Consider the following 19,634-nt stretch of genomic DNA (forward strand, 5'->3'; position numbering starts at 1 on the left):
TTAAAACAAAGGATTTCTGTTTAGACAATATTCCCAAATGCAGAATTTAATTAGAATATTAGCTAATAGGAATAATTTAAATTTTGAACTGAACTTTGCAAAAACATTGTGAAATTTTATGACGAAGTAACCTATAAAGGTTCAGGTCCATTTTTCGTAACAGAAATCTGGTTTCAAACAAGCAAAAATAGAACCTTCCTGTAGCCTAACTGACAGAATACCTTTCAGACAAGTAAGATCATAACCCCATCTATTTACTGTGTAAAGATTACAAGGGAAGAAGAATACCTTGCATTTATTTGGGTAAAATGCAATGACAGTCTTTAATTCACTGAGCTAAAATAGTAGGCTTTTTATGCCAGTTAAACTGCCTTTTAATTAAAACTAAAAGAAAAAGGAAGCTCTGACTCCTTCTTAGAAAATTTATGTGATGTAAACTTCTTCCTTTAAAACAAGATAGTTTGTTTCCCATTTATTCAGCATGGATTCACCCAGGGGAAGTCACACTTAACCAACCTGATAGCCTCCTATGATGGAATGACTGGCTGGGGAGATAAGGGGAAAGGAGGAGTGTTGTCTACCTTGATTTCAGTGAGGCTTTTGACACTGTCTTTCATAATATCCTCATAGCAAGCTCATGAAGTATGGGATAGATGCACAGAGCTGGATTGAAAACTGTCTGAATGGCATAGCTCAGAGGGTTGTGACCAGTGGTGCAAGGTCTAGTTGGAGGCCAGTAACTACTGGTGTACCCCAGCAGTCAATACTGGGTTCAACTCATTTATCAATGGCCTGGATGAAGGGACAGAGTGCACCCTCAGCATGTTTGCTGTTGATACAAAACTGGGAGGAATGGCTGATACACCAGAGGGCTGCACTGCCATTCAGAGGGACCTCAACAGGCTGGAGAAATGGACAGAGACGAACCTCATGAAGTTCAACAAARGCAAGTGCAGGGTCCTGCACCTGGGGAGGAATAACCCCATGCACCAGAACAGGCCGGGGCTGACCTGCTGGAAAGCAGCTCTGCAAGAAGGACCTGGGGGTCCTGGTGGATAACAAGTTGATCGTGGGCCAGCAGTGTGCCCTTGTGGCCAAGAAGGCTAATGGTATCCTGGGCTGCATTACAAAGAGCATTGCCAGCAGGTTGAGGGAACTGATCCTTGCCCTCTACTCAGCCCTAGTGAAGCCACACCGGGAGTGCTGCGTCCAGTTCTGGGCTCCCCAGTACAAGAGAGAGATGGAACTACTGGAGCAAGTTCAGTGAAGGGCCACTAAGATGATTAAGGGACTGGAGCATCTTTTCATACAAGAAAAGGCTGAGTTGGCACTGTTTAGTCTCAAGAAGAGAAGGCTCAGGGGGGATCTTATCAGTGTGTATAAATATCTAAAGGAGGGTGTAAAGACGACTGAGTCAGATTCTTTTGAGTGACAGGACGAGCAGCAACGGGCACAAACTGAAACACAGRAAGTTCTGCCTGAATTGAAGGAGAAACCTCTTTACTGTGAGGGTGACTGAGCACTGGAACAGGTTGCCCAGAGAGGTTGTGGAGTCTCCATCCCTGAGGATATTCAAAAGCTGTCTGGACACAGTCCTGGGCAGCCTGCTCTAGCTGACCCTGCTTGAACAGGGGGCTGGACTAGATGATCTCTAAAGGTCCCTTCCAACCTCAACCATTCGATGGTTGTCACCATTGTGATTCTGTGATTTGTCTAGAAAGCTGTTGTGGGCGTACTCACCTATCCCCTGAGTTTTCCTCAGCTCTTATCTCTGCCCCTGATGCTACCTTTTACCAAGGACCACGAATACTTCAAATTTAATTATCTGTTTGTCTCATACTTCAATTGGGAAAAACTGGATCGAGAAAATTCATAAATCTTCTTCCAAAGATAATTATGCACAAAATAGCCCAATCTGCCTCTATTTTCATTAATGAAAGAGATTTCATCAGAAAATAAGATGTTGAAACTTCCAAAAAGGAAAGTCAGCTGCCCTTCTTTAAATGTAAAATAAGTACACTTTCACATTTTGAAAATACTGATAAAGAAAAATATGTTACAATCATGCTTATCAGACCATCACATTCCAATTAAAGGTCAAAGGCAGGCGCTACATTTTTAGCTCTTCAGAACCAGGATCTTTGTGATCTTTAGAGCTGCTTGACTTCTCTTTTAAAAAAGAGATTACACAGACTTTTGTGCTGTATATTTAAACCTAGAAAAACGGAAGCAGTATAAAGACCAAAATCCACTCTTGGATCTGAATAGCACAGCTCATCTCCAGTATTCTGCTTTATCTATATCCCCTGAAGTTCCATTAATGTCAATAAGAGTTCACTAGACTGTTCTCTGTATATATGTAGCACTCCATTTGACATAAATGGCAGTTCAGTGCACATACAGAGACTGGATCTGCTGAGAAGCTTTACAAATAGAATTTCTGTCATTACTTAAAAGTATCTTAAAGGCTAAAGAGACAGATTTTATATAAAGTCTCCAAAAGTTAATTTTCCATGTATGTATTTACATGTGAATATATTATTTGCATGTGATGTATATAAATGTATTAATTGTGCATAAATCTAATAACCATACACAATACCAGATTTGATTCTTACGCAGATGCAGAAAACTCTATTCTGCTAAGCATGATGAACTGTTTAAATTGTCCCACATGGTGTTCACCAGCCTCAAACTACAGGCAGGTAAGTTAAATACTGGCCCCTCTCCCCGGATTATCAGGAAAGCTGTCAGTAGATACGAGTTTCTATGCTGACACACTGTGATGTGAGCACCTCCCTCAGATGGAAACATACATGCATAAAACTCACTACACAGTGAGCGTTTTCCACCATGCCTAAATTAGGATAAATTCCATCTGGTTACTCTCAAATATTTGTCCCTTACATGATGAGGGCAAATGGACATCTTTGGTAAAATTTACCAAAGCATTTAGCACCTCAGGCTTTGCGACATTTTTCGAAAGAGTGGTTGGCTCCAAAAAAACCAAACCAAACCAAAACAAAAACCCAAAAAAACAAACTTATTTATCTCTTATTTACTCTTAAGCAGCAAGATATTTCAGAAATGTTTCTGTTTTGAATGCTCCTCCCTATTTGTATACTACTGGATAACATTGGGATGATCAGGTAATTACAGTAATATCTAATGCTTTTTAACTTGAGAAAGGATATGGAAAAAGGATCTTTTTTTATGTTTAATAGAATTTATTTCCAAACTACCAAGTTAGCCTGACATTGAAACTTAAGTTGCAGCTGTTGTAAAGTTATTACAGCACCCAGTGAGTTGAAACAAAATTTCCTTTTGAGGATCTTTCGTCTATGGGATAGTTATAGGGTGATAAAGAAAAAAAACATCAAAAACATGTCTCTCCAAGCAAGCACTAGATGGTATTTAATGATTTTCATAGAAATGGCTACAGTCTCCTATCTTGTAGTTCTTGTTTTCATTATTTCCATTTAAGATGTAGATTTGTTGTCAGCTATTATTCTATAACTAGATGCTGAGATTAGGACACTTGCATATTGCATATTTTTATCTGTTTTGTCTAATCATTAAATAAGTAATCCTTACTCTGATTCTGGCAATTATTCATGCTGAGGGCTCCAGAATAAGGCTGTCAGTTTGCTTGTGTACCTCACCAATTATATTGTCTCTATCCAAAACTACAAACAGTTGTTCTTGCTGAATAAGGTGCTTCACAGTTTAACTAACCTCACAGGCAAAGCTAGTGCATATAAAATAGACTACAGTTAAGGGTCTTTAATGTTTTCTTCTGACACAATRGGAAGCTTTATTTTGGAGGCAAGGAATGAAAGTTACAGGGATATCACAATTAGGAATGCACTGCTGTGGTCTATACAAAAATTAGCCTATTTACAAGATACTGAAAATAACTCTACTTGAGTCTTATTAGACTTTGGCAGTTAAATTTGCATAGGTTCCTCCTTCTCTGAGCATACTTAATATCCAGCAACTCAGAGGCTGAGCAAGACTCTCTGTGTATTTGCACTGACAAGTTGGCGAAGCTTTTGTGGTGACTCTCATGAAAAATAAGAGGAGAGAATCTGATGTTGCAGAAATTCCTCTGATAACATGGAGGACAAGGAGAAAAAAGCTAGCTGATTTGAATGCTGGGAGATGAGTGCAAAGGAAAAGGTGCAGTAGGGCCAGAAAGAGGAAGAGAAAAAGCAGTGGGGCTTCAACATACCTAGGCTCTGAAGGGAAGGCAAAAAAAACAGGATATATTTGGGAGATTCAGTAAGAGAGAGGAGCTAAGCTTGAAGAAAAAAGAAGGAAGAGAAAAAGATCATGGGTGCGGAAAACCTGCAATCACCACATTACCCTAAAGAATTTTGACTTGACTCCAAGAACACAATACTCCTCTGCTTTCAGTCACACTAGCTGGCTAACTATATTATATCTTCTCTTCAACTGACTAGTCCAGAAACAGCCTGCTGCAGATATAACTGCTATTATCAGTTACTGTGTTAGCTCATGTAGCTAGAGGTTTGTGCTGGGAATCTCATTTGAAGGGAATCAAATTTTGTTTGAAGTACCAAACTTAATAACTTAAAGGAGGGATCCCATATGATAGAAAATGCTTTTGAAAACATTAAGGTTTATTAAAATAAATTATGAGGATGTTACAGTTACAAAGTCAAATACTCAGAAGTTAGGAATCATCAAATGAAAGATGTGCAGGGATATTGACCTAATAAATATATTTCATCTCCTTTTCTTGTAACCATCTCTACTGTGGAACAGTTTCTTGATTTTTTACTGTGGCTTGCCTAAATACCATGCGCCTTACCTGGTTCTCTTGTTGGTGCCACAAACAAATGTGCAGAACCTGCTCCAGTCCTTGGCGCTGATGTTTAAGAAATCTGTCCAGTTGCCGTCTCCTGTCTTGTAATAGTTCAAGGAGATTGTCAATTTTCAAGCAGCTGCTGTGGGCTCCCTGAATCAGTTCAGGATTTGCATTTGGCCCCTCAGATTTGAATCCTTCTATGAATTCAGTTAGCTCTTGACTTTTGTTTAAGAGGGCCAGTGACTTTTCCAAGAGCTCTGTAAGAATAGAATTTCATAGAAAAAAAAAAGTGATTTTAAATGTAGTGGCATATTTTAAACATTGCTCAAGTACGTTTAAAACTATATACCTATTAACATACACAAGCGTAATATATGTTCATACATTGCCTGAATACATTATAAATACTGACGTCTAGAAAGTTTATATCCCAAGACATTTCAGTGTGGACAGCTGTTGTATAAACACATAAAAGTATAAAGGGGTACATATATATGTGTGCGTGTGCATGTGTGTATACCCACTTTTTTTTAATACACATATATATATATATAAAATAGTATAACAGTGTACAGACAACCATGCAGTGGTTGAGACAAAATCCAGAAATGATATTGTTTTCTCCAAGTCAAGTTCTTTTTTTCTGGTTTCCCAAGACTCAGCAAAGCTGAAGCGGAATTTTCTACCCTGCTTTCTGTGTGGGTCAGTAGCCTCTGTATTTTTCCTTTGTGATACAAGTCAAATTCAGGGGGGGTTATTAGGATTTAGGGGGGAGGGTTAGGGTTTTTACACCTAATGCAAAATCTATTTAGTGGACAAAGACTAAGATCAGCATTTACAGGTCTTTGAAATAAAAAGTGTTTTAGGGAAGGACTCAGGATGAAAGAGAATCGTCAAAGCCAGAATAAGAAGCAAGAAAATCATGGAGAAAAATATAGGACAGGAATGTTTGGAAGGAGCTACTAGTGAAGCAGCCATACGACAGGCAGTAAACAGCTGGAACATTCATCTTCCCAGCTAAGCACACGTGCTGATAGCTCAGGGCAAAGCACCTAGCTCTCCACCTTTCATGTGGAGTGGTCAGGGAAAATGCACAAGTGGAAGGCCCCCACCTTTCCAGCAATGAAGTGCTAACAAGAGAATTCAGCATCCAGGAGCTCACTGTGACGGCCTGACAATTTTACTTCTTGCCTTCCAGGAAGGTAACAGATAATCTGAAATATTCAACTGCAGTCCATCCAAATCAGTATAGAATGTATAAATATGCAGCATTTACATATTTGGACCTTTTTTTATTCTCATTTGAAATGCAGTTGTTTCAAAACCTGTTTTGTTTTGGGTTTTTTTTGGTGAGAAATACTTGTGATTAACTATTCACCACATACTGGTAGAGCCAATGTTTTGTAAAGGTCGTATTTTCAGCAACCTTACTTCAGAGTAAGCAGATCATGTCTTTCTCACAGAAAACAAATACAAATACTATTTTTTATCAAATAGTTCACTACCAGTTTTCCAAATTTGATGTGGTTAAGAAAGATGAAGAGGAATCAATTGCAATCATGTCCCTCTGTCTGAGGAAAGGTGTATCATTCTCAAAGCCATCTTTCCTCTGGCAAACCATTTCAGCTGATTCTTACAGTTACAGACCCTCTTTTCAGGAGTGACAATAAACCATTGCCAGATATTGTAAGTTAAAATTGCTACATGGGTAGCACTTTTCCCCCATGAAGACTGAATTGGAACCTCCAAAACCCATATTCCAGATATCTGAATTCAATTCTCTATGCAGTCTCTTTGGAGGAATACCCGGCATTCAAGGTAGCTATGTTTTAATACAATAAAATCTTTGTAAATTAAGAGTACCATAATGCGGCAGAAGATGCTTCTCATGAATGAACAAAGAGAAGTAAGAGGGAAGAATTTGTCTAGGTAAACATATGTGCAGGAAATCTGTGGTGGAAGGGGAGAGGGCACCCTGTTACCAGAGTGGTAGGGTTGTGGCTGCACAACCTCTTAGAACAGACACAACAACTTGACAGGGAAGTAAAACACAGCCCAGCTCCTCAAAGTCAGAGGCAGAATGCAGGGAACTAATGTAGGCAACTAGATTCCAAAGGTGTCCGGCTGCCAGCTATAGCTCATAGTTCCCATCCTCACTTCACCATTTTTGCCTCAAACTTCACCCCTGAATACAGGGGAGCAAAGGTAAAACTTATCCCTTGGCCACTCTCAAGAGGCTGTGGAACTCTAAAGGGGATTGGTACTAGGGCTAATTGGAAGCTTTTTCATGGAATGTTTTCCATGGGAAAATGCTAGTTCATTTAGGTATGTGTTGACTTTGATGAATTTTCCAGCAGAACATACAGATGGTTTTAGAACTTGTTTGCCAATCAGCACTGAAAATCAGCTTAGTTTCTTAGCAGCTCACTGAACCTAGACTGCCTTGAACTCAGAACATAAGCCTAGCACTACACGCTCTGCAGCAACAAACATGGAACCATGAGAGAGCTCAAAATCCAGGAATTTCAAAGCTTTCAAGAGGCCTGCTGCAGAGTTCAATTATTTCACCATTATATTTTCCCAGTTAGGATATTTTCATATTTGTTCTAAGAGGTTTAAAAACAAATGTCAATGCAGACTGCCAGGATTGGAATACTGTCTGTACCTTTTGTATGATGCTCTTGTTGCAGAAGGAGTTCTCTCAAAGAATCAACATTTTCAAACTCTTGGGCATTTCTCAAGAAATCTTCAGCTTGGTCAATTTTAACAGCAAACTGCATTAGGAAAATAAAGGGTGGAAGGAAGCACAGCATAATTCTCTTTTATAGAACTCCATTATAATCTATGTATTTTAGGGCAAATTTACAAGAATTTTAAATTCTCGGAAAAAGATAAGCATTTCTAGTGACTGCTAGCTACAGACGCTTTGCGGCCTTTGTGCTTCTACAGTTTTTCTGAACTTTTCATTTGACTGAGGGAACCCAATGTTCAATTGCCATACTCTGTAATTACAGTTTGTCACTTTATGAATCATCTTTCCCACACAGTCTTCAAACCCATTGAAAATTCTTATGGAAGAATCTATGAATTTTAAAGCCTTTTGTAAAGACCCATTTTAAATGAATGAAACTGTTAAGTTAGGTCTCCTTCCAGAAGTTCTCTCATGTTAAAATATTAAGTTCCAAACATTTGAGGGAAACGTCAGACAGAGATATGGTCTTCAAAGCAATCTTCTGACAGTAGCAGTRAGTAGCAAATTGAAGCTAATATTATGGCAAACACATTAACTGATTATAGTGGGACTGCACTATCTCTGTTATGAAGACTGAAGTTAGCTTACTTTTTACAGCTCATTTTTCCAGACATTCTATATTTTAAATATTGAAACATGCTGTGTTTCAGGGATATCTGGAGCAGATTTGGTAACCCAGTTCTGAGACTGCACGAGCAAAAGACTGCCAAGACAGTCCCATTACAGATTATACAGTAACTGTCTTGAAATCTTCTGACTTACATTAGGATTGCAGAGTATGATTTCAAATTGGTATCACCCCTCAGAATAGATATCACCCATGGAAAGGTATACTGAAAAATTATTCAGAGTACCAATCAGAATGACAAGGTAGTTTAGAACTAAGTGATAAGTCACAAAACTTTAGGTGTGACTGTTGGACATTCTTATAACACACAAAGCACTGCTAGTCAGTATTATTCATGCATTTAAAAAGATTTAAATCAGGTGATAATTTCAGCTAGCAACACATTCTTCCTTTTGTTAAACCTGTTTAGTTGTTTTTATCATTATCTATCTCCCATTCCTTCTGAATAATTTCATCGCGTAGTAAGTAGCAAACCAGACCCTGGCTGACAAAAGCTTTGATGAAACCCTGACTAAAATTGGAATTCTTTATTTGGCTTCCATCTTTAAAGGGACATTTCCAGGTATGATTACCCTAAACCAAGATTATTAAAAAGGTATAAAAAGGTATTAAAAATCTAGACCCAAATTCTGCATCTTTGCCTGGTCTTTCTCAATTCTACTGCTTCATTGCAAGCATGAAGAAATCAAGATAGTTCACACTTGTATTTCAGTGAAATCAAAGATGTTGAAACCTATAGTGAAATTAAGAAAGATGAAAAGTAAGTTTATTGCTTTTTCTGTCTGCTGTTCCATATTTTTCTCCCTCTTGATCTGTATGCTATAAAATAAATCCATTATGTGTCAACAGTTGGGATTTGAGATCTGATTTTCATTAAAGAATATTCTTGAGATTAAGTTTGCTCCTTATCACAATACAAAAAAGGATTAACATAATCACAGGCTGTCCTTTAAAGAAAAGGCTTTCAAAAAGAAATTTCAACAATTCCTATTTAAACCAATATTGCATTTCTTCTTTGCATCTATATCTAACAGGTATGATCTGTGCCCTGCTCCAGCTGTGGCACATTGCTTTAGTGATGTAAGCCTGTTATAAGGCCAATTCAAGTAGTCCCTTAAGGATTTACTCTGCATTGGGTTAACTTTTGGTTGTATATAATTTATCATAGTGATACCTATGCTAAATCTGTAGTAATCTCTTTGTATAACACAAATAGCCAGGACACTGTAGTAGGTTGTTCATCTGGGGAGTTCTCCCCTTGGAGCTCTTAGGACAGTTTGCACTAGAATGGTTGCTTCTGTAATTTATGTGTGACACTAGACCATTGCAGAAACAGATCTATCAGGGAGAACTGTTAAATCATTTTTAAAAAATTGTTGGTGTCTGAGTCCTGCTTTTTGATGAATCATGGATATTTTGCAATAAAGATCTGAAAACTTCACATTATTGAATGTTCAACTTCTGGAGTGAATTCAGCCTACTTTTGTAATACAAAGATCCCCTTCATAACTCCAGGAATGTGGGGAGAACAGAAGGCAGGGTGAGCGCACACCTGCAGGGTGTGGAAACCCTCTCTGCTTTTGCTCCCTGTGTAGCTGTGAGTTAAGATAAGAGATACAGAGAAATGGATAAATAGGGGTAACACCACCACCCTGAAATCTGTCACTGGGCTYGCACAATTGTCCCTTGTGCATGGCTGCATATGGAGATCTTGAGTAAAGGACTAGCAAGTTAGACTAAAAATTAGTTTGTAAGCATAAATGTAACAGCTGTACATATTTCAGTGTAAAATCTTCAGTGGTCAGTCTTTAGTGAGCATTAGTGAAGGCATCCAAGAATTTAGCTCTTTCAGTGTCAAATAATTTAAATCAGAAGGAATGAAAGATATTCTGGAGAACGTCCAGAGCCACTGAATTATATACTTTACTTTTAGGTCCAGTTCCATTTTTCACTGTCATTTTTCTGTCAAATACAAATGTTGGATATGTCATGACTAAGATATTTCTGAAAGTCTGTATTTTTTTGGTTCAATTTCATCTTCAACTATCCAGAAAAAGGAAAAAAAGGATGGAATGCATCTATGGATTATTATTTTCTTAATCAACTGAACCTTTAAGAATGCAAAGGATATCATAAAACGAAGGAAATACAAAGGAAAGAATTCCTGAAAGATGTGGGAGGTTTCGAACTGAGAGTCATTTGATTTTCAATACAAACCTCCAGAGCATTTTCGAAGAACACCGCCGTAAGTTCCAGAAGTGCCCTTCGCTTCTCTAACATAATGATGAGGGCATCCCATGCATCCCCAAGGGTCTCTGCCATAGCATCATACACCTGGCTCTGTTCTTTGTTCTCCTCTGCAGCCTTGTCTGCTTCATGCAGCAGGTCCCACACTTGGTCTTCCAAAGTCTGATAAGAAGAAAAAAATGAACAAAGAAATTTATAAACAGAACTCAAAACACCATACTGATATTAGCCTCAGGATATCTTTTCAGTGGAACTGATAAATCAAATCCTAACCACAGGAGTGTTGCTGTTCCTGTGTTTCACAGCAAGCTTCTGAATTTCTTCCACACTTAGACGCAACATTTTTATGCAATTTCATTTAAAAACAAGTGCTAAGGAAATCTATCATTCTACCTCTAAAATTCAGATTCAAGTATTTTTAAATCTACTTGAACATAAATATTCCTGCAAGTGTTAGCAATGAAAATATTTGAGATCTGTTTTTCATATGCCATGATATAATCAGTTTATTCCCTCCCAAAAAGCTCTAAAGGTTTGTCAGGTAACTTACTTGCAAGTCTTTGATAATTCCAATACAATCCAGACAACAGTAATTTGAACATATGCAAGTATTCTCTAGAAAAAGACGAAGTATGTGCAATGTTTCCTGTTCTGCTTGCTGCATTGCTCAAGTTGGCCACATATTCATAATATTCATATTCACACAAATATTCATATTGTCAAGAGAATCATTCTACTGTGTTTCAATCCTTCTACTAACTTTATCATGAGAAAGATAACTGCTAGGCCATTTCCAGCTTACATTAAAATCTTTAGCGTGTCAAAAAATTTGATTAGCATTTGTTCTAATTTTTTTTTCACTTGGCATGTTTATCATGAGCATGAGTTAATAAAGTGCCAATTTCTGCTGTTATTACAGGTGCTATCACATGAACATATAACAGGAAAAAAAATTATATTAGGCAAATTAAAATCTGTGATAACTCATTCTCATAACAGAGCCTCTAATAAGACTAAAAAAAATAGAAAAACTTGAAATTCTCCTGACATATCAAACTGAAAAGAGGAGATTGCAGAAAACTAATTCTTAATTGTTCTAAGCACAGAACCACATTCTCCAGTCTTCTCTAGACCTTGTATACCACACAAAAATAATAATTTGAACTAAAAGGGTTAAAAGGGATCACTTCTCTCTAACAGCAGTACTGTGAGAATGATATATTAAACAATGGTGAGAATGATATATTAAACAATGAAGCTTTTATTCTTTCATAAAAAAATACAATGAAATTATTTCAACTTATCTTTATACAGAGCCAACTAAGAAAAATCAGAGAATTGTTTTACCAAAATCCAATATATGAAGAAAAGGCATTTTGGCATAGCACAGCAGTAAAATGAATGGGCGTAAGAGCACATCCACCACCACAGTCTTTTTTGCAGTATATAGAAAAGTCTCATTATTATCTGTAGCATGAATCTACGCTTACCCTTTGGTGACAAACCTGTCACAAAGAGCACCCAATCAAAACCCAGTGTATCAGAGAACAACACACACACTCGCTTTTACTTTCTGAACAGTAGCACTGCTGATGAAAACTGCTGCTTTCTAATCCTTCTGTGAAACCAACCTTTTGTTCTGTTGAGCCAATCCCTACCCGGATAATATGGGAATAAAAGACCAAATCCCCCAAATCCTACCTGTTCTGTATGTAAGTACAAGTCTAATTAGCATCTATTTAAAATGGTGCTTTAAATTGAAATCAGGTCAGTTCCATGAAGTAGATTCCGTCACTCTGATATAACTATTGATAGCAACTGTTTTATATCTCCATTACACCAGAGTGAGATAAGAATCAGATTAGGAAAAACATTTGGCCTTGAGAACCTAAACCATAGTACTTCAATCATCTTTTATTCAGTAATGCTTATCTATCTGATAAGGTAACTAAAGGTTGTTGCAAGTGTTCGACAAGTGTTATATGCAGCAGTCAGAACCCTTAAAGAAGTGTACAGACTCATGATAATTTTTATATCACAGAGATTATTTGGTTGTATGATTAAATAAAACTTAAAAATCAGCTTCATCAAACTAATGATAATTGTCAGAGTTAATGAACCAAGCTCATGCAAATTTTAAAAGAACATCCATCTTTCACTGCAATCCTCAATACAGATCTTTGAAAACTACTTTATTTTCTTTTTATTGGCTTGCATCATTATTTCTCAAATATTTTTTATATTACCAAAGCTATAAAAATCATGGTGTCCACGCAAAGTTAGATTTTCCTAAATGTGTGCACAACCTCTTCAGACTCAACAGAGCCTTGGTGCTTTGTTCAACCTTAAAAATAAGCTAAACTGCAAGCATTAACCCCAAAATGCTACTTATGTTGGATGAATCCAGGCCAACAGATCTAAAAGTATTTTATTTTACTTCCTAGCACCCAGAAGAACAACATCTGTTCTGCGTCAGTCTTATGGAAGCTTTCAGGTCAAAGTGGGGATGAAGGCAGAGAAGGTCACAGAGCAAATAAGGAGGTGTATTTCTACATCCCTATCCTACCTTAGTCCTATCCCTATTGCTAAGCCAGTTTGTGTTGCAGAATAAAAGAAGTATCATGACAGAATATGAATGAACGAAATACACATAGAGAATATGACTTCATCATCACTCTGTGATTCCAAATATGAGGTTAACATAGACATATACTTCAGTGGGCTTACTAGATATAGCTGAAAATGTTCTATCAGTGGAACATTTTTTCCATCTTTTTGATGAGAAATGATTTTCAAACTTTTTCATGAAAAGCATTTGCTCTTGGCAGGTAAATTTGACTTTAGTTGAAAAAGTGAATGACATAAGCCAAAAAAATAAAAACATGGAAAATTCTATTGTCATGACTCTATTCATTATGCCCACTTTCCTCTATTTGTAGAGCTTCCTCACCATGCCATTTCTCTTTTAGTGGAGAATGAAGTTATAAGACACCCAAACTAGATATTCCATGAGCAGCATGACTACAGTAATATGGTCACATCAGAATTCTTAGTATTTAGTCAAAATTTTTCCGCTGAAAAATAAAAACGCTCACTTTAAGGCTAAATGATGGCTAGAAAACAAATTTGTAGATATGCCAGCAGTCATTGCTATCAGTTAAAACTGACAAATGGGAAGGGATTATTTTCCTGATTTGTTAGGGAACTGGGAAGTTAGCAAGAGGGTAGTAGATAGAACTTCTAACTCTCTTCGAAAATAGACTGCAGTTTATGGAAAATATTGAAGGTTTGGTTTTTTAATAGTAATCATCTTCAGAAGTAAACTACAGGCATGATGACTGCATAATCTTGCCCATTTTTCCACATTGTTTACTTGTTTGAGAAGCACTGGTTAGGCCTTGAAATCACCAGTGGTCACACAATACTTACAGGAAGAAGCCACTCACTTCAGCTACCAGGCCACTGAGCCCATCTCTTCAGGCCCCCTCCTCTCTTTCCCACCATGTCCCTGGCTGGTTAATTTCAGATACATTAATAACGCAGTCACATTTCTAGCGTGTTGTACAATGCTGGTAAAATTTGTGGTTAAACTTATTGTACTCTGTTTCTTTCTAACGTTGCTAATTATGCTATTAAATTTGTTTCTAAGCTTTTGCAGAAGGAATACTAATGAACAATTTCTTTAACTGAAGCTATTTGCCAATAGGTAAGTAGGCATACATAACTATAATGTGCTTCTCTCTTTAGATGCGTACTCTATACATTCAATAAATATATTTTAGTCTTCCAATTTATTTCTAATGCCAGCTGTTCCTGTTATCATTTATTACATTCCACAGATAGCATAAAGGCAGGATATGGCATTTATGTTCCTTCAGAACAGACCTAGATACTGATTCTCAAAATCTATTTTGAAAACACAGCCAGAATGTTCACAAGATGGTTTTACAGGCTACCCCAATAAAAGTGTAACATAAAACAATGTTTTTGTTACCATGAAGACAGTGTCAAGGATAGACTGACTAGCTTTTCAGATAAATAAAAGGGGAAGTTTTTAGTAATTTTTCATGTTGCATTGCTCTGTACAGTGTTCAATTTCATCAAAATAATGAACATTTTCTAACTACACATGATAGCATAACATGAAATGCCTCGGGCCCTTTGTGTCTACAGGGCACAGAAAAATGCTTCACTCCCTTTTCTGACAACTCAACCTACTCAAAGCAATAAATAACACTTCAGATGCACATTTCAATGCTTATACTATTTCACTCTTAGAAAAAGATTCTAGAGAAATCATGAGTCGAGAAATGAAACACTAATAAAAAAGCCATAAAAAAATGGGACATAAATAATGTTTATAGATTTCACTCATTCTTTCAATGGGCTCAATTACTGATAAATGAAAGAGTATGAGAGGCCACAAAAGGGAAAAAATTATGGAAAAGGATTTCATGTGCAGATTCAATTCTTCCCCATTCCTGCCTTCATATCTCAAACTTAACACTAGGAAGTAACCGCTATGTCCTAAAATTTGTCCTATAATAGTCCTAAAATTTAGGGATGCTATGCCCTAAAATAGATTAGCTCAATGTGGCAGTTTGAGTCTTCACCTATATTATTTTTTAGTTGGAAGTGCAATTTAATGTCAAAGGCCAATTTCTAAATTTCTACTCACTTTTATGCAGCGTTAAAATGTTCATCATCTGAATTGTTCTAAAATGTGCTGGAGGGAGTGGAAGCTGGCAAGGATACCTGCATCTCTGGGCAGTTACAGACACTCATTGGGCAAGGGATAAACCAAACTCATGTTTTTAACAATTGACACCGTGAGTGAGATTCTCACCTCCCCACTTTGTAGCCACTTCAAGGGGCCCAGAGAGATCTATAGTCCCTGAAAGCCCTCAACTCGTTTCCAACCTGGAAAGGATGGCTCCAGTGACGTGGGAGACAGTGAGACTGTTTTCTGAAGCAGTCATTTGCCTGCTGCCAAGAGAGGACAGAAACATAAAGCACTGTGGACTACAGACTACCCAGCCTCAGGGATAATTATCACTGAAATGGTCATTTATTGTCTATTTCTTCTCCACATTTTGTTCAAGGCCAGTTCAACGGATATGCCAGTCCAGAGTTGGGATAACCCAAAGATGGCTTAAGGTTTCTCATACTTCTTCCCTCTTTGCTGTGTGCTGTACTACTTCACAGATTCTTATCCCTAAAGTTACTAAAGAATGTGAATGGGCGTATGAAAGATCATGTTATTCTTTATTACTAAATTAAAATTATTTTGTATTATAACACACAGTTTACCTCTTAGTTTTAGGTAGCCAATAGGCTACAAAGTTGCTATCAAACATGATGAGAGATTTGCATATCCGTTCTGCCATAGAATTATCCTATTTCAACAACACTATACATAAAAGGTTATGTGATTAAGAGTAGCATCAGGAAAAAAAGATGTTCTAGTGCAAGGAGAATAGGAAGGCACAGGTTATTTGCAATTCTTCTACATCTTGGTAGATCTTACGTAGAGTTGCAAGAAGTTGTAGTGATGTATGTGTATCTGATCTTCCCAATATTTCATTTCAGTGTAATCTTCAATAGGAAAGCCACTGGATTTATGGACTTTAAAATCCTCAAGCCAGTTTAAGTAGCAATAAGAGAAGAAAAAATCCAAACACATCTTTTACCAGTTGTGAAAGAGGTTAATCAAGCCTGACAAGTCAAGTCAAACTTGCTCCATAGTCAAATATTCTGAAGCTGCTCAGAATACAGGAAAACCTTGCCATGGGTACACAGAAAATAATTTTCTGTGCATAGTGAATATATGTTCACTTTATCACCTAGCCAAACTGAGCAGTGCTAGAGAAGGAAAGAGGAAACAGGAGCCACACAGGAGAACTTGGGAAGGGAGAGGAAATGCATTTCTGAGCCAGCAATGCCTTGTGCAGGTGCAAGAGCTTCACCTCCAATTGTCTCACTACAAAATTGGGCCAAAATGATTACAGTACTTAACAATTCATTTCATACTGCTGCTCATGAAGATTTACTGATGATTGTCTTTGAAGCTTTTTTTTCCTGTCAATATAGATCATCAAGATCCCATTGTATTGTGTTAAACTGAAATCTGACATCTCCCCTTACTCCCAAAGAATCATTTTTTTAAAATATACCAGGCAGAGGAGCTGTGAGATATCTGACAATGAGATATATGGCAACAATTTTATGATAAACTGTACCACAATTATTCATAAACTCTTTGAAACTCATGATACTGTGCAAGAACCACCCTTTTATACAAGACTATGTTGCAAAAATTTATTTACTGTGCCAGTAATAATCATCCCTAATGCTAAATTTTCTGTTACTGTATTGTAACTGTAGCCATCTCTAGTTAAATCAAGCCTTCTCCTGTTACTTAATCTGGTCTCCCATTCTAACAAATGCCCATTTCTCAGGAGGACAGTTAGTGAATCTCTAAAACTAATCAATCATTATGGTGTGCTACGTCCCTAACTACTTTCAATTCAACATTGTTCACGTGAGCTAACTGAACTGATGACTACATATGATTAAAATTTTTTTTTAAACTTCCCATCATAACTATTGTGACCATTCACAGAAATGTCTGGTTAGAAATTTGGTCATTAATTAGTTGGAAAAAAAAACACTGTTTGCATGTATAGCTCCAGGGTCCTTACTACATTTAAGGCTGGAAAAAAGCTTGTATTTTTATTTTGCAGAACTTGGTCAAATATTTACTAATATATACAAATCCATTCTTCTCCCTCTAACTGCCTGTATTTGTCTGTTTGCACTCCAAAGCATAACAAATAGTTTCTAAGGGTGCAGGGAAATCAATCCTGCCTTAGTTCTTCTGTCTAATCTCTGGCTTCCAGCAAGGCTAGAGCAGTCTAATCCATTGAAGAATTTAACCAGCTTGTGATCTGCTTCATTTAAGGCAAATCTGTGCTGCTCCCAGAAGTTGTAAAAATGTTTAAAAATTATGCATGATCGCCTACTTCCTTTTGTAAAACACCTGTCAGTAAAACTTCTCCCAACCAGAAAACTTTGATTATTGGCTGTCAAACAAACAAAACCTGCTATGGCCGGTGCACTAGATAAGCACATTCTATGTCAACTCCTTGCTGGGCACTATAGGCAGAAGCCAGTTGCTTAAATTGATGGAGGTCTGGAAGTGACAGAGAAAAAGATTCCATAGAACAGGTAATATGGCTCCTTTCTTCCTGGAGGGTCTGCCTCCTTTTGTGAATTTTACTAAAGTCTTGCTGAAAATTCACTGAAGTTGGTTCAAGGACATGCAAAATTCACTTTGTGTGACTACAACCTGCCCATAAAAACACCCAGCAATAGGCAGATGCTAATTATGCTGCCCTTCATCAGGCTTCTTTGACAAAAAGAGGAATAAAGATAACTTTAAAGTATGTCTGGGATTTAGAGGAGCCATGTTGGAAGTCTCTGCTGAGGGAATTCAAAACATTCCCATGCATCCTGGGAAAGATGGTGTCCTAAAGCCCTCTCCCATCAGACTTACCACTACTGAAGACCCAGAATTCGATTTAGTTCATTGGTAATAGCTGTGACTCTAAACTGAATTTGATAATCAGTGTTTTTTCACGTTCAGGTAATAGCAAACTTCATTTGCACATTCATGAAGGACTACTGAAATCAGAGAATTATATTGAGAAGCTAGCTAATGGAACAGATGAAGGGAGACTTTAAAACATTTTTATCTTTCTGAATATCTGCACACTTGCCACTAAAGGATCCCATCTCTCACATAATATATTAAATGACAGCTTCTAATAAAATTAATATAGTAGAGATGCAAATAAGTGACAACCTCTGTCCATAAGTCAACATGTAGTTAGAGAGAGATGTCATTTCCTATGATCATGAAACGCTTCTATTTTTTTCCAGATATTTTTTAGTGCAATAACAAGTATTTCATCTTATTTTATCTGTGAATAGCATTGGCATGAGAAGGCAGAAAATGGGTTGAGACAGCAGTTGTTGAACATTATCAATACATCTAAGAAATAAATGTTACTTCTATAATAGCCATTTTAATATTACAAGATAAAAAGTTTATGATTAAGTAAGTGCTAAGAAAAGCCACTATTATACGTTTCCTTCTTACTGAGGCATAAAATGGTCCCATGCACAACAATTTTAATGAATGCCACTATTTTTATAATTATCTGGCATGATATCATATTCTTCATATTCTGGACCAGCTCTGAAACTAACGTAACAGGAATTAAATAAATATGTGATACTGATAGTCTCTTCACTAATTCAACATCTTGCGATATTAATCTACGAAATTAAAGAACTGCCATGATCTAATGCTGACGTAAAAAAAATGATAGTGTAAAACATTTTCACAAGTTCACACATAGATTGCTTGTTGTTAGTAGCTTAGCATTTGCCAACAAGTATCATCCCATTTTCAGAGCTGTCCTGAATACACTGGGGAAAAACATGTGGCATTTGAGATAGCTCCCACTGGAAATTGTAGACAAAGTTTGACTTTTTAAAGAGCTGACTACTTCATTTTATATTTTGAAATAAAACTAGGTGTGCATTTATCTTAATATTACATCAGCTTCAACATACTAAAAAAACATTTCAAATTCTAAATCTTTTCTAACTACTCAAGAAGGACACTGCAAACTTGTTATAGGCCCAAAGGTAGATTTCCTTCTTTAAGAAGCCTTTTTCTTGAACAGCTTGTTAATTAACATTTGTACCTGATCAGTAGGCTGCTATATTTTCTAGTAATTAATTGGCTAAATAATCCCTCAAAGACAGAGGAAAAACTGGGTAACTTTTGGAAATTGTCAGACATGTGCAATGGTTTTGTGGATTTTTTTTTTTTTAATCACTTAGTTACTATGTGATGAATTCAAATCCAACAAGAAAATCTGAAAGTTTAAATAAGTAGAGCAAAATAAACTACCCTACTGAATGAAATGCAAAAGCAGTGTAAGAGCATGAACAATTAAAAAAAGAATTAGAAAACTTAGAAAAAAGGGTAATAACCCTTTATGCTTTTATAACTGATTCATGGAAGTTTTGATATAGAGAGTGTTAATTGTTTCTGTAATGTCCATTGAAAATATGGTTCACACACATAAAACAGCTGTGGATAA

General features: G+C 36.8%; 1 protein-coding gene across 1 annotated transcript in view; it reads right to left on the reverse strand.

Moving 5' to 3' along the window:
- Positions 1-19,634, reverse strand: part of CCDC141 (coiled-coil domain containing 141) — a gene marked incomplete at its 3' end in the record, with an annotated part of 40,559 nt that overhangs the window by 13,173 nt on the left and 7,752 nt on the right. Inside the window, exons 3-5 of the mRNA XM_026090999.1 lie at positions 10,429-10,620; positions 7,497-7,605; positions 4,835-5,088 (exon numbers count right to left, since the gene is read on the reverse strand). Of these exons, the coding sequence (XP_025946784.1) occupies positions 4,835-5,088; positions 7,497-7,605; positions 10,429-10,620 (555 nt within the window). The remainder of the gene's footprint in view (positions 1-4,834; positions 5,089-7,496; positions 7,606-10,428; positions 10,621-19,634) is intronic.

Source organism: Apteryx rowi, unplaced genomic scaffold, assembly GCF_003343035.1.
Source record: "Apteryx rowi isolate R43461 unplaced genomic scaffold, aptRow1 scaffold_89, whole genome shotgun sequence".
Classification (NCBI taxonomy): Eukaryota; Metazoa; Chordata; class Aves; order Apterygiformes; family Apterygidae; genus Apteryx; species Apteryx rowi.